General features: G+C 50.1%; 1 protein-coding gene and 1 long non-coding RNA gene across 4 annotated transcripts in view; one reads left to right on the top strand and one right to left on the bottom strand.

Annotated features, from left to right (window-relative positions):
* The window catches only part of Col15a1 (collagen, type XV, alpha 1), a 105513-nt gene that overhangs the window by 51814 nt on the left and 39075 nt on the right, over positions 1 to 14624 (bottom strand). For all 3 annotated transcript variants that reach the window (XR_001784085.2, NM_009928.3, XM_006537601.2), the window contains 6 exons: positions 13804 to 13878; positions 12118 to 12198; positions 7220 to 7364; positions 4085 to 4194; positions 2550 to 2684; positions 1374 to 1502 (listed from right to left, as the gene is read on the bottom strand). Coding sequence is in view for 2 of the 3 variants with exons in the window: in NM_009928.3 (NP_034058.2) it covers positions 1374 to 1502; positions 2550 to 2684; positions 4085 to 4194; positions 7220 to 7364; positions 12118 to 12198; positions 13804 to 13878 (675 nt within the window). In the remaining variant the exon portion in view is untranslated. The remainder of the gene's footprint in view (positions 1 to 1373; positions 1503 to 2549; positions 2685 to 4084; positions 4195 to 7219; positions 7365 to 12117; positions 12199 to 13803; positions 13879 to 14624) is intronic.
* Gm52733 lies at positions 9277 to 12124 on the top strand. Its single transcript, XR_003955398.1, has 3 exons — positions 9277 to 9426; positions 10165 to 10222; positions 10814 to 12124. It is a non-coding gene; the product is annotated as a predicted gene, 52733 (long non-coding RNA).

The following is a 14624-nucleotide window of genomic DNA, read 5'->3' as shown; positions in this document are numbered from 1 at the left end:
TCTTTAAAGAAGAAAGCGGAAGAAGAGAGGAAAGGGAACTTTGAACTCCTCTGTGTAACAGTCAGGTGGCCTTGGGGAATTCTGTCACTAGCCTGTGTGGATACAAGAGCAGAACACAGCAGAGCAGAAGGCTGCCTTCCCGTGTGTTACAGACAGGAGGAGCTTGGAGCTGCCCTCTGCCTTCACGAATCCACTCAGCAAATTAGTCCAGCACCCACCACTTGAGAGAGGCAAAGCAGACCCGGGAAGCCAGGTCTATTGGACCTGATCCCCACCGGGCTCATGACGTGCTAGGGAGCCAGGCCTGCACTACACATGGAGCCTGTTTACCAAGTCCATTATGAAGAAGTCTTCTAAGGATAAGGCCAGCAGCCTTCACAGCCCATGTTAGGCTAACTCTGAAGGACAAATGAATGAAGGGACAGGGGTGGGGAGAGTCTCTCTGCAGTGAGGAGGAGTGTGGGAAGACTGCAGAGCAAGAAGGAACTGAGAGGAGCTTGAAGTAGGAGGCCGTGGCTTGGGTCTGGCACACAGAAGCCCCAAGGTGCAGCCAAGAAGGGCAGGGACCAGACCCTACTTGGCGTCTCAGAGGAGCTGGGTCAGTAGGTCAAGGTCAGAGGATCTGGGTCAGTAGGTCGAGGTCAGAAAAGCCTCAAAGAAGAGGGGCAACACCCAGCCAGGCTCTGTGAGAGACTACAGAGTGTGAGTGAATAACTGTCTGTCTGGGGAAGATTACTCAGGCAGGATCCACACCAGTCAATTACAGGTTTACGTAGAAAAGTCAAAAGGACTCCGTTCTCATCGGATATCAGACAGAAGGAAGAGGGAAGGTAACTTCATGTGAAGCAGCTGGAATGAGACTATCTCCATTCACATGAGGCGGGAACCCAGGAGTGGCATGAGGAGGCAAGTTTGAATCTAATGGGTAGAGAGCTTCTATGGGGACATCACAGAGACAGATGGGTCCACTGTCCAGTTGGGATGCCTATATTCAGCCTTCTCTACACTGCAGACAGTATGACCTTGACCTCACCCTGCTCTGCCTGCCTGTCTGCACCCTACCAACCCACAGCAACAGCATCATCTCTTCCCCTCACATGTAGGGCATACCCCTGGCCCCTGGCCTCTGCTGGTGGGGACAAAAGGCTCTGCATACAGTCCTAGGACTCCCCTCTACTCTTCTAACCACACAGGTTACCTGCCTCTTTTCTCAGACTCTGCTAGACTACAGGGGCTGAGCCGTATACTTAGAAGTCCTGGCAAGTTCCACCTCTGAACTAGCATTGGTCAGAGAGGTGTCCCCCTCTGCCCCAGTTTGTTGAGTGTAAGACACACACTGCAAGAAGGCTATTCCAGCTCGCCTTACTCCTTACCAGAGTGGCCTCTTCTCTTGGCTTCAGGGTTGGCCCTCCAGTGGGCGAGCTGTCAGCCTCTGTGTCCCCATCAGTGCTGGTGGGCACCTCACCATCCCCTGATGCTGTTGTTGTTAGATTTTCTGGATCCTGGATGGAAAGATATCCCGAAGGTCCAGACTAGTGGACCACCACTTTGACCCATGCCTGTGGCTTTAGGGGACAGATAGCCAAGGCCTCTCTTGTACCTGTGTCCTGTGCCCGCTCACTTTCAAAGGACAGGCACATCTAACTGCCCTTAGTCTCTGACCTCACCACCCCCAACTGCCAACCACCAAATCACCTGATTGCTTCCTGCCTCCTGCTCCCCTGGCTGAGAACCTCCACATTTCAAATTGCCCTCTCCATTGCCACTCAGAAACACGCTGACAAAATCAATGGATGCTTTCCAGACCCTTGCTCACTGGAACTTTTAAAAAGATCTGACATGTCCATGGCCACCCATGTTCACCTGGACCTGGATTCAGCCTGGACCTGTGCCCCTGTACCCAGGCCAGACTCCTCTGTCCTTTCTCCATTTAGGCCAAAGCAGTTGTTCTAGAATCCTAATCCTATGAAGATCTCTCCACCCTCTCCTTTCAATGGCTGCAACTTCACTATAGGTTGTCAGGCTGCCCAGCAGAAGCCTTCATGTACTGGGCCTCTCCAGATCCATCTTCTCAGCTTTAGGTGACATCAGGATGTCCCCCCCATTCCCCTGCAGACCCCAAAGGCACCCTGTACTTCATCAGTTCTTGTGTGGCCTCTGGGTCTTTGCTCCTCTAACCCTCACCTATAACATCTACCTATGCCATTGGCCTGGATACTTCCCTCAGACTCTCAGGTTCACCTTCTACCTTTCTGAACCCCTTTTCTATACTCACAAGTTGTTTTGGGGACTTCTATGTCCCTTAATCATTGTGTCTTGGGAACTCAGCCTATCCTATTGACCATCAGTCCTGGCTAGCAGGACCAGTGCCTGGTGTGGCACAATGCTCTACAAGCCTCTCCCAGTGAGTGAATGCCCTGCAGCCAGTTGCTCGTGCCCACCTGGATTCGCCCCATAGTATTGCTACTCTGCATTGTGTAGACAGGAGGCTAGTGCCTGCTTCTACCAGGAACAAGCCCTAGCAGGGGAAGTATGCTTAAGCTACTCACCGGAGTGTCCACTTCCCTGATGCTCTGGGTAAACATGGCCAGGGTGGGGCTCCCAGTGGGCATACTGCCATTCTCTGCTTCCAGGACAGTGGTGACAGGCACACTGGCCTCCCCAGTTGCTGTTGCTGATAACCCCTGAAAACAGGACATGGTGAGAGACCCTGCTGTTGGTCCCTTAGCTCTGATCAACAAGCCTATGGCTGGAGAGAACTGAGTACCTGGGTCTTCCACCTACATACACCCTGCCAGCTGACATCCCTGCAGCTCCCTGACCTTAGGAACCTCCACATTTGTGACTTCACCACAGAAGTCTCAGACCAGTCCCAGACTTGCAAAATCCAGGGGACAGAGGACATCTCCGAGACATTGATGTCTCACATTTCATGCCAACGTCTGTTTACACACTGGGTGACCATAGGTCACTGATTCCTGAGTCAGCTGGCTCCAGCTCTGGACACTGTTTAGACACACAGACCTCCTGTGACCACTCCTGTACATCTATCCAGACATAAGTATAATGACATTGCTCTTGTGGTTTCAGCTATGTGCAGGCAGGACTCTGTCCCCAGTGCACGCCAGTGCTAACCTGCCTTTCTCTCTTTCTCTGTCATTTAGTTTCCTCTGGGAAAAGAAAAGATGTCTACAAGGTCTCAGAACAAATGGGGAAATGGAACAGCTGTAGCTGCCGGTGTCATAAAATGCCACATATTTGCCAGGAACGATGGTGCACACATTTAACCCCTGCACACAGGAGATAGAGACAGGCAAATTTCTGTGAGGTTGAAGACAGTAGCCTGGTCTATATAGTGGTTTACATAGGATGTGGGGATGGCATGTTATTTTTGTTTTCTAGGGTTTCATGTGGGGTGAATTAGGTCTGAGTGCACATGTGTATATGGTCATGTTCATGTATGTATGAGCGCATGGGAGTCTTCACCCATGGCTCTCCGCCTTATTTTTGAGACAGCGTCTCTTGCTAACTCTGGAGCTTACCAGTTCTAGGAGGCTGAATGGCTACCAAGCGTCTAGGATCCTTTTACCTGACTCCCTGGCACTCATACTGGGGTAACAGACCCGTCACTGCCACCAGCTCTTTCATGGGCTGAGTATCCACACTCAGGCCTTCATGCGTGAGTGTACACAAATCATGTGTGTGTGTACACAAATGCTGGAGTTGAGAAGATGGTGCTCTGCCCCTATCAGATCAAGCCATTTCTCAAACTGGCTTTGTAAAGATGAAAGACAATTGCTAAGGAGGGCGTGGGCAAGCCTGCAGTTGACCCTGTCCTGTCCTGCGGTCTTCATAAGGATCCCATACATCATGAGCATGCTACATTTGTATTTATCGCCAATCATGGGTGAAGACAAGCTGGGGTGGTTTCTCCTCCACCCTCGCTGGTGTGTCCCTGGAGCTTGACCACTGTGCTCTTTCCATACCACAGGACATCAGTCCTGGTGACATTCAACTAAGACCTCTCCATGAACACCCCCCCCCCGTTAGGCTATCGAATAAAGTTTACCACTCATTCACTCACCTGACCATCAGTGACGTTCAACAAGGCTCCATCCCCTGAACCATCATCAGTACCAGGGTCCCCATCCATCGCATGGACCTCCAGCGTATCATTCAGGATCTCACCAGACCCTACAGGGAGCAGAAATTGTGATGTCAATAACTATGCTTTGCAGTCTCGGAAGAGAACACGGCAACTTTGTACATAGTAACTTGGGAAGATGTCAATGACTCCGAGATAGAGGACCAGGAGGGAAGAGGCAGCCTAGAGAACGGGACAAGGACCTAGGGCCTGGTGGCTTCCATCATGCGTGCTGGCACCTCTTGCTGCCTGAAATCATGCTTTGCCATGCCCCAGAATGTGACGTGGGGCAGATACTTAACCTGTGTCCCAAGTTCCTCCATCTATGAGTGGGGATCATGATTCCTACCTCGGAGGGTAGAAACTATTCTGATGACTCTGTATTATCCGACCGAGATGATTTGAGGAAAGTGTACTGGACAGTGCCAGGCACATAGCAAGTCACTCACAAATACTCATTAGCATTGGAGTTCTATACTCACGGAAGAGAAAGGTGACTACCTATGCGTGCACGTGTTTTCTATCATTCTGTGTGATTATTCTATTACATATGTATGCTATGTAGTAAATATTACCTAGCACACATATTGTTTGTGTAGGTGTTTAAATAATTATGTGCATATACCGCTAAATCACAGTGCTGAATGTTGGCTTCTTCCAGATTACAGGAGTGGAAAGAGAAGAGATTATCATTTCGTCGTCGGTCTCACCGCTGTTCCTACAACCCTATGAAGACTGAATACACATTTGTGGAGAGGGCTCTGAATGGCTATTCGCTGTGCCACCAACCTCCTGCCAGACCAGATTTCCTCATTCTCAGCTTCCTTGATAACACTCCAAGGCAGGTATCTTGCTCTAATCACAACTTTAAAATAGTAATAATAATTATTATTAATTACTAGTATTAGTAGTAGTGTTAAAGACTTAGCATTGGATGTCCTGCAAGCTAAGAAGTACTCTATTACTACGCTGTATCTCTGGCCCTCTTTGTGCGTGTGCGTGTGCGGGTGCGGGTGTTTTATTTTGAGAAAGGGTTTCACTAAGTTGCCTAGACTGGCCTTGAACTTATGATATATTCCTGTTGTCGTCTCCTAATTGGCTGGGATTACAGGCCTGTGCTACCAAATCTGTCTTATCCTGATTACCCTTCTGCAGAGGAGCAAAATCACAGCAAAAGTAGTGACTGGGAGCAGCTGGTAAGACAGACAAGCTTGTCTCCATGCAAGACTTTCTTCATACGTGTAGCATTCACATGTCCCCTCACATCTTCAGCAGCCCCTGTGTGACCACTGAGAACTCCAGGAGTGTTCTGTCCCGCATTGGCCTGTGCTTGGATCCTCCCTGCTCTGACCACCAGGGGGTGCTATACAAGCAGCTACCCTGGCTGGAGCTGGGGCAGACACTGTCAGAAAGCCTCAATTATCAGAGAGCCAGGCAGATGGTACTTGGGCTACAGGCTTCCTTCTCTCCACCATCCGGGCTGTTAACTCACCAAGAAAAGGAGCACTTGGGCTAGCTCTGGGTTTCCCTCTGGCCGTCTGTCAGCTAGATGAGGAGCAAAGCTGTTACTGGGTATCGGTGAGAGGCTCTTCTCAGGTGGAAGTCTCGGCCTCCATTTAGATCTTGCCTTCTCAGACTGGAAAAGCCACCCTGCCTATTGCCCTACTCAGACCAACACAACAGTATCCATGCCTGATGATGTTTCTGTGTTGCTAGGAGCATGGAAACCACAGTGCAGCCTACCCTCTCATTCACCAGGAAGCATGGATGGTTACAATTCACCAACGAGAATTAAGAAAGGTTGCAATCTCAGCCATGCCCCAATGCAAATAGGCAACCGCGGAGGGCTTCTCTCAAAGCTGGCTGGCATTCCTTCTGCCCTCCCGGCTTCCTACTGCCACATCTTCAAGACTCCTTAGTTTCATTGTAACATTATTAAATTATTTATAATTTCCCTGTCTAGTCCTCTTGGTGTCTTACCCATAGACTCCCCAAGTTCCGTTGTTAAAATAACTCTCATTAGCCAATGGCAGAAGCAAAGAGATCAAGAACACTACTACCGTAAAAGATGTTTTGAAACACAGAAGTTAAACAGCGAGAATCAAAACCACCTGCAGTCCTACCCCACACTGGATGTTGTACCAAATGGCTAATGCATCCCCCAAACATGCGAATAACATGTGCTCATAGCGTTGGCTTTAGTAGTTTTGAAATCCACTCTTATGGTGAAGGCTCCACAGCATGTCTTTAACTCATCAGCTCATCCCCATCACGTGGATACAGGACATTGTGTTTGCTTAACAAATCCTTGCTACAGGCAATTTGGATGAACAGTGCTGCTGGAAATCACCTTGCCTCTACATCTCAGAGCTCTGGCCTTTGCTGCAGCTAGGGCTACACGAAACGGTATCCTCAGGCCACGGGTGCATGTCAGTCTGCTGCTTAGGGGGAGTCACAGATGTTCTCTGGGCTTTTGCTTGTGCACTGCAGTGGCGGCGGGGGGGGGGGGGGGCAGAAGCAGAGGAGCAGCAGGAAGGGATCTGAGGCTTGCTTTCGGTTGTCATTTACCCACTGGGTGACCCATGCCTGTTTCTAGCCATCAGTTAGCTGACCAGATCCTCTGAGATCCAGAACGTAGGTAGCAGAAATCAGAACAAGTGGAGATTCGGAGATGGGGCTGTGAGCTTGTGAACACACTCCCTGGCCTTTTCCAGGGGTTGACTTTTTCCACTGGTAAAATTGCAGCTAGCTCTACTGACTAGATGGCACCGTGGAACTGGAGAAGTATGTACACACTCGGCACACAGTAGGTACACAATTAGCTGCAATGCTTCTTTTAAGCTTTCCTATAGAGAAAGCAGAGGGAAGTCTGAAGAGGGTTTCAAGCTCAGACATTGGAGAGCAAGTGCCAGCTCTGTTGCTAACGGGCCATACAGTCTTGGAGGGGCTACCTGATTTCTCTGTGACTCAGTTTCCCTTGAAGGGAGAAGGGATGATGACGTGAACTCTGTGTGTTGAATACGTGTCGATCACTCGGTGATAGACCGCCACTCACATGTGCGTGTCAGGACTTGCCTTGCTCAGGGCTGCTGTGTCCAATGATGCTCAAGTTCGTTTCTGGGGTTCCTTCTGGTACCGGCTCACCAGAAAGCTCCGAGTCCTCGGCAGGAGAGGATGAAGTAGGGGGCACGCTTATGGGATCAACGTGTGATTCTTTAGGCTGAAGAGAGAAATGAAATTTACTTTTAAAAAAGTAAATTTATGTAAAAAGGGATTTACTTAACGGTGAATCGGGAAAATAATTTATCCTTGGAATTCTGAATAATCCCGAATGCCTACATTGGCCGTGTCTCTGGGTAGCATCGTACCTCCCAGGTTAGAAAGAGGTATGGGCTGGGTGTCATTCCATCCCACTCACTGCCCAGGGAGACATTGCTGATCTCAGAGTAAGGCTTCTAAGCTCAGAGACCACACTTCCGAGATGCCCGGGTCTCAGGCTAGCACAGAGCAGATGATGGATTCAGGAGTGTGTGGCAGTTATCTCAGTGAGTCAGGCTGCACTGTAACACCGGATAAACCCAGCCCCAGAGCAGAACGGTAGGCAAGGCTCTGACAGCGATGGCTGTGTCCATGTTCTTCCTCTACAGAAGACCTGCATCTGTATAGCTTCTCCAAAGCCAGGTAATGTCTTAACCAGTCTTACTAACTAGGGGAAAACAAAACCCAACGGCTGGAAATAAAGCAATTCAGAAATTCAGGCAGGAAACTCAGTGCTGGTACTAAATGTCTGGACATCAACCCTAGATGCTGGGAGCAGTTTGTGAAAGCCAGGGTTGTCAGCCTTCAGTCTCTTCATTTTTCTAAGCTCCAGCAGGTCACCGGGAAGGATGGAGGGTTGAGTGGAAGGGTTTAATGTTGTACTTAGCGTGTGGGAAAGAAACCCATCTCTGCTGTGTTAAGACACTAAGTTTTCAGGCTCATTTGCTGCGGCAGCACTCCTTGAACATCCTAACAAGATCAGGCACAACTCTTGATGTCAGACTCCACTGGGTAAATAGTGAATGTTCAGCCCATCATAACAGGGAGGACTGTTAGGAGGAGCCCTGTGACTTCAGAGTTCATAGTTCAGTCCTTACTGTGAGACATGGGTGGGATGTCTGCTTTCTATTTAGTTGACTGACCTATTTTTGGACAAATCATACTGCCTCGCCAGGCCTAAGCTTTCTCCTCTGTACAATGGGGACAATAAAAAATATTCCACAGAAGATGAAGAGATGGCTCAGAGGTTAAGAGTACTGGCTGCTCTTCCAGAGGACCCAGGTTCAATTCCCAGCACCTGTTTGGTATTGTGCAACTGGTTCTTACTCCAGGGGAGCTGGTGCCCTCTTCTGGCCTCTGTGGGCACTGCACACATATGATGCACAAACATGAAGGTAGGCAAAAGACTCATACACATAAAATAAAAATAAATCCGATAAAAGGAACCAGGTCAGTGGTGAGGGAGGGAGCGGCTCAAAGGGTGTAGACTAGGGATACTGAAGACCAGCCCAGGAGCCTTTAGTCAGGCACTGAAAAAACCCAAACAGCAGGAGCTAGGCAGGGGTGCTGAAAGAGTGAGCACCCTAGGAAAAGCAGTAAAACCCAGCCGGGACTGGCCTCCACGGATGCCAATGGCTGGAAGCAAGGATACGTTGTAAGACACATGGGCCTCAGGAGCAGACAAGGCTGAGGAAAGCAGGGAGACAAGCCTGAAACAGGGTGAGCTATTGTTACTCAAGGAGATCTCAGGAAGAGTCATTGACTAGCCTTTCAGCCAAAGTCTAACTGAATCTTAGGCAGGCAGCCATGGCCGCCTGGGCCCTGCTTTGGGGAAAGGTGAGATTCCAGGCATCCCACTCTGTGGAGAAAGTGAGGTGCCTCATCTCAAACACACGGCTCTTGGCTGCAGAAGGAATACGGGCGAGGAACCAAGTGTGGGCTGTGACAGTGTAGGCAGATCTAGTCTGAAGACTTCCGTGCCTTTTCAAGTTATTGTGGAGGTGTGTTTGTGTGGCTTTGCTTTGCTTTTGCCCACCCTCACAGTCACAATCGGATGTGCTCACTCACAGGTAGGTTCCTGTGGATCCACTATGTGCCCGGCTGTGGGCTGAGCCCTGGGGCACAGAACAGCCTCACAGGCTGTTATCACAGAGCACACAGGACAGCAGAAGCAAGAGCCAAGCTGGAAACAGGGGCATGGAAGCAAGTGGCCTCATGGGAGAGGATTTGGCCTGGATCCTGAGGTGGATAAGAATTTGCCAGAAGGAAGGAAGGAAGGGCGGGTGGAGTGGGGGTTCCAGGCAAGCAGAACTGCACAGAGCTGTCGGAATTGGAAGTCCCAGATGGTATGTCTGGGAAGCCGAGAGCCCTTAGGTGTGGCTGGAAGAGGTCCTGGCTGTGTCTGGGAATCACCCTCAGAGCTCTCTGCCAGTGTAGATTCTTGCTTTGCTCAGACACGCTGAACACCCCAGGGAAGCAGCCCTGGGGCTTCTTTAGTAAAGATCTCTGTCGGTTCCACACACATTTGGGTACAGGTGATTCATGTGTACAGCCAGAGCTGAGAAACAGAAGTTAATTCTAACTCAGCAGAAGGTACTTTTTTTTTTTTCAGATATGCAAAGGCACATGAACAGGAGCTGGCTCGGCAGGAGAGAAAGGCATGGGGCAGCAGAGGTGCCGACCCTAAACAGGACGAGCAGGGAGGGCTGGACAGGCTGTCTCTGGCTCTGTTTGTCAGTTAGAGTCCATGTCCCGGAGGGTAGCAAGCTACAAAGGCTGAAATGGAGAAGTGAGATTCTGACCAAGAAAGAAGCCAGACAGAGAAAGGAAGGGCTGTCTGAGACCAAGAGGGAAATTCCCTGTGCCAAAAAAGAGCCACGATGCCCTTTAAGGTAGAGTGAGGGTGTGGCCCAAGATGTGGCTCTGTCACCTTCAGGCCATGTGGCCTCAACAACACTGCTGTTCCACGCCCTCTCCTATAGAACAGACCACAGAAGCCCTCTCTGACATGAATCTGAACTCAGCAGCGCCCTCTGGAGGGTGAGCATGTGTAGGTGGAGGAACGAATGTAGAGGGACAGAAGAATCCTGAGGATGGTGTCTGCCATGTGGGTGTTGGGAACCAGCAGCTTTGGGACCAACAGGGTGGGTCTAGGGGAGTTCTCTTAAGCAGAGGACAGCCATAGAGGGTTTGCACAACAAGACACCAGCAAGCCAGTGTGGAGGGGATTCCAAAAGAACAGGGAACCAACTGCATTGAGTCTGGCCCTGAGCTCCTTGGCTTCTTGAAATCTTCACCAGCTAGTTTGCAGTGACCACCACAAGCCTTTACCCACCACTGCTGTGTATCGAGGTCTACTTGAGTGTTTGGACCATGTGGTTTGTCCACCTCTCAGACCAATCCACGGAGCAGGCATGCTCTGGACTAATGGGGGAAGCTATCTTAGAGACATTAGGTCTCCTGCTGAAGGCCAGTAGCCAGGAACAACAGGGCTAGGACCTACTGTGGGTAGGTCTCTGAGTACAGCCCTTCTCCCAAGTTTCTAAGAACTGGAGAAAGAAAAGAACGGGCTGCCTCAGAGACCCAAGTGCACCACGCCACTAGCCATTTCTCTTTCCATCACTTCTCCAGGTCTTCAGAGATCAATGTCACACCCTTTCCAGGTTGCTGCTGTCCCCTGCTCCCCACATCAGTCCCTATATCTGAAGCACTGGTGTCATGGTGGATCACCTTCCATGCAGGGTGCAAGGAAGACATCGTATCCACAGAACCGTGAGCTCTCTTCCTCTCCTGGTCGCCCTCTATGCTTGTCCTAAGATGGCTGTCTCCACGTTCCCCTCCCAAATCCGTGCCCCATTCTCACCCCTGTGACCCTCTCACCTCTCAGACCCTACTGCACTTTCTGGTCACTCTAGGAACCGCCAGGTTGTTAGTATTCTGAGTTAGCCTCTCTCTAGGTTATGAACTTGTCTATACAAAGCAACGTCATGCTTTGAGCCCTGAGCATGTGGCCCACTGACCTGTGCCAGGATGTGCCCATGGGTGGCTAAGCCTAATGGACACACAGGACTCCAATACTGCCCCCAAGCAGTGCACAGACTCCTGGATCCTCAGCTTCCCCATCTCAGCCAAGATTGGCCAAGGTCTTGGGGGTGCAGTGCCACAATCCCACCCAGACCACCCTTGGTTGGGTAGATATCAGGAGACCTGTGCTCTCAGTTTGCCCAGGTTCCCTTTCTGGTATAGACATCTGTCTAAGTCTTTCTAGCGTTAGCAGACTATGGTTCTTACCTGCCACACCCACATCCCTGCTGCCTGAGGTCTATACTGTACAGTCCCTGCCTTACTTCTGTTTCCCTGCTCTCTATCAGAAGCTTTCACTGAGTGCTGCGCCCAGCCTGGGAGCTGTCTTTGCTTGCAGCTCAGACGCTCCTTGCTATTATCAAAAGATGGGAGATCCTTGCAACTCCATGGTCTGACTCAAGGCTTTGGAAACCCCTTTCTCTTCTCTGCAGAACTCAGTCCCAGGAGGGAGAAATGTGGATGCTGGGATGAGGTGGGGGCTGCTTTGCCATGGGTTCAACACAACACTCAGTATCATTCAGGGTTATTTCCCTCATGCCGGGGACTTTCTGAGGCTCTCTCCTGACTGCCTTGTCTACCTCTCCAATGACCCTATACGCTATCATCACTCGGTAGAAGAGAATTGAAGTTCAGTGGGTTTGAGTCAATTCTCCAAGGCCACAAAGCTCATTTGCCTTGGCATGTCTTTCATAGTCATGCATGCAGGTGACCCTGGGACATTGGCAGCTTGCTTGGGTGTGGGTGTGAGGTAGCAAAGGGCCCTCCTGACTCCCCCAGAGGTACTTAACCTCACCGATCTGACAACAGCCTGAGACACACAACTCACTCATGGGGGCAGCATGCATGCTCACCGGGGCTTGTGTGTAGGTGACAGCTTCCATGATTTCAGCGACTTCATCCATCTCCTGAAACCCACTGGCTTCTCCAGACGCCTGTGAGGAGATAAGTCACAACACACATGAGGCATGAGAGCAGGTTACACTGGATTATGGTACTTGAGAAGGTCAGAGACTGACAAGCAGACTCCTGCAGAGGAGCTGTATGTGCATGTGTGTACATTTGCATGTATGTGTATATGTGCACTTACATGCATATATGTGCATCTGTTTGACTGCATCTGTGGAGGTGCATCTGTGTGTGGTATGCATGCATGTGTGTGTGCACATATACATCCACATACATATATGTGTATGAAGACATGTGTACACATATATACATGTTTGTGTGGTATGCATGCATACACGAATGTACATGTGAATACATGTATGTGTGGTGTTTGTGCCTTTCTGTGTGTATACATGTATGCAAACATGAGATCAGAGACACGGTGGGAAAGGCAGAGTGCGTTGTTGGTTTTTCTATTTCCATCCACACTGCTATTGCTACAATTCGTTACTTCACCTTCTGACCATGTGCAGGCTCCCTTTGCTCCTGGTTTGTGCAAGATGCTCCCTGGAACCCATTCAGGGAGCACTCATCCAAGGTGTCTTCCTGCTGTCACCTAACCTTCACAGCCAGCCCCTGTGTCTGCCCAGGAGCCAGTGCTTTGTCTGCAGAGGTTCCTCTGTTCTGGGACCTCTGGGTTATTTATACTTCAACTTGAATGCAGAGCAGAGACAAATATTTGACAACTTCCTCATCCTATCTCCCAGCTCTCTTGAATGGCACTGGCTCAGGAGTCTAGAAATTCAAACAGGCATAAATGCTACCTCTGGTGTGCAGAATTTTTTTTTAAACACTAAATTAGTGAAACCAACTTCTAATGTGTTCAGAAGCTGACATCACTTAAAGAGCAACAGTCACAGGATTCGCCACCCGGCCTGCATCTGGCTTTGGCATGATGCTCCTGTCTGCCTGGAAGAACCCTCAGACAGGGCCTCTCCCTCCCTGGCTTCCAGCTCCTCCTCCTGCCCCTCTGTTCCCTGACCTGCTGAGCTAGGTCTAAGACTCTCTCCACTGAGTTGTGTCTCTAAGTCATAGGTTGGAGGAGGGGACGGCCCCTGAAGTATAGCCCTTTATCCCCAGCCTACAAGGGGCTGTCACTACCAGTAAATCCTGGAGGGAAGGAAGGAAGGAAGGAGACATCTTTCCTCCCTGGCCCCCACCCCACCCCCAGCTTAGGAATCGATTCACTTGCCAAGCATAAAATGAACCTAAATTTAGGTTCATTTTTATAGGACTTTACACCCAGAATATCTTAGCATTTTAGCTCTGATTTTAGAATCCTGACACCCTTCTTGGCAGGAAGGCTGGAAACCAGGCCATTGACTGCCACAGCCCGAGGAACACCTTATAAGACACACAGCCCCCACTCCAAGGAGATGGCTGAAGAGCTTTAAAAAGTGAAAGAAAGCCAAAAGCCCAAAATAGGACTTGGGGCAGTGCTGGCCATGATGAGAGGCTTTAGACGGCGGCGGCATGACGCTGAGGGAGAAGAATTGCATGGGCATCCAGCCTTCCCCTGGCTGACTGGGGGATGGAGGCACAGAGCCCTGGGTGAGATGGGGGTGGGGCGGGGGGAGAACGCAGAGACTCACCGAGGACTCTTGTGCTTCACACAGCTCCTCAGGGGTCCTGGGGTCTGAATAGATGGTAAGCTGTTGTATGGAACCCTGAGGAAGAGAGAAACCAGAGTCATGGGTTACAGGTGTACATGGTAATGCCCACGGAGGACAGGAGTGTCCCGGCGAGCGAGGACATTGCAAAGAACCAGCCTGGGACTGTGCTGTCTACGGAGGTGCCAGGACTGCTGCAACCCTCCCCTCCAGCTCTCCAGGCAAGGGACTCTCCTTGTTTGCTCTCAAAGAATATGGACCCCCTTAGCATATGCTCAGAATATGGACAGCCACAACAGCTTCCTAGCATCTCCAGGGCCTCTGAGGGTCAGCAGCAGGCCCTGAAACATGTCTCCCTCTGCCCCCAAAGATCAAAACTTCCTTGCTAGACTTTGTTGTGATGTGGTGAGCGGCCAGTGGCCTCCCAACCCCACTCCCCAGATCTGGAGCTCACTCTTCAAAAGACACCGACGGCAGCATGCGCACATGTGTAGCGCACACACGTGTAGCATGTACACACAGCCTCAGCGTCCCCACTGAGCTACAAATAGATTCAATTTCTGCCCTCTAGTGGTGACTTCTTCATTTCCTTTTGGTTGGTTGGTTGTCGGGGTTGAGTTTCTTTTTCTTCCTTCCTTCCTTTCTTCCTTTCTTTCTTTCTTTCTTTCTTTCTTTCTTTCTTTCTTTCTTTTCCTTTCTTTCTTTCTTTCTTTCTTTCTTTCTTTAATTCTATTTTTTAATTTTTAAAAAATTTTATTTTTGGAGACATGTTCTCATTTTGTAGCTCTGGCTGTCCTGAAACT

The sequence above is a fragment of the Mus musculus genome, chromosome 4 (assembly GCF_000001635.26).
Source record: "Mus musculus strain C57BL/6J chromosome 4, GRCm38.p6 C57BL/6J".
Classification (NCBI taxonomy): Eukaryota; Metazoa; Chordata; class Mammalia; order Rodentia; family Muridae; genus Mus; species Mus musculus.
The sequence above is the reverse complement of the archived record's forward strand: the minus strand, read 5'-3'. Positions and strand labels throughout refer to the sequence as shown.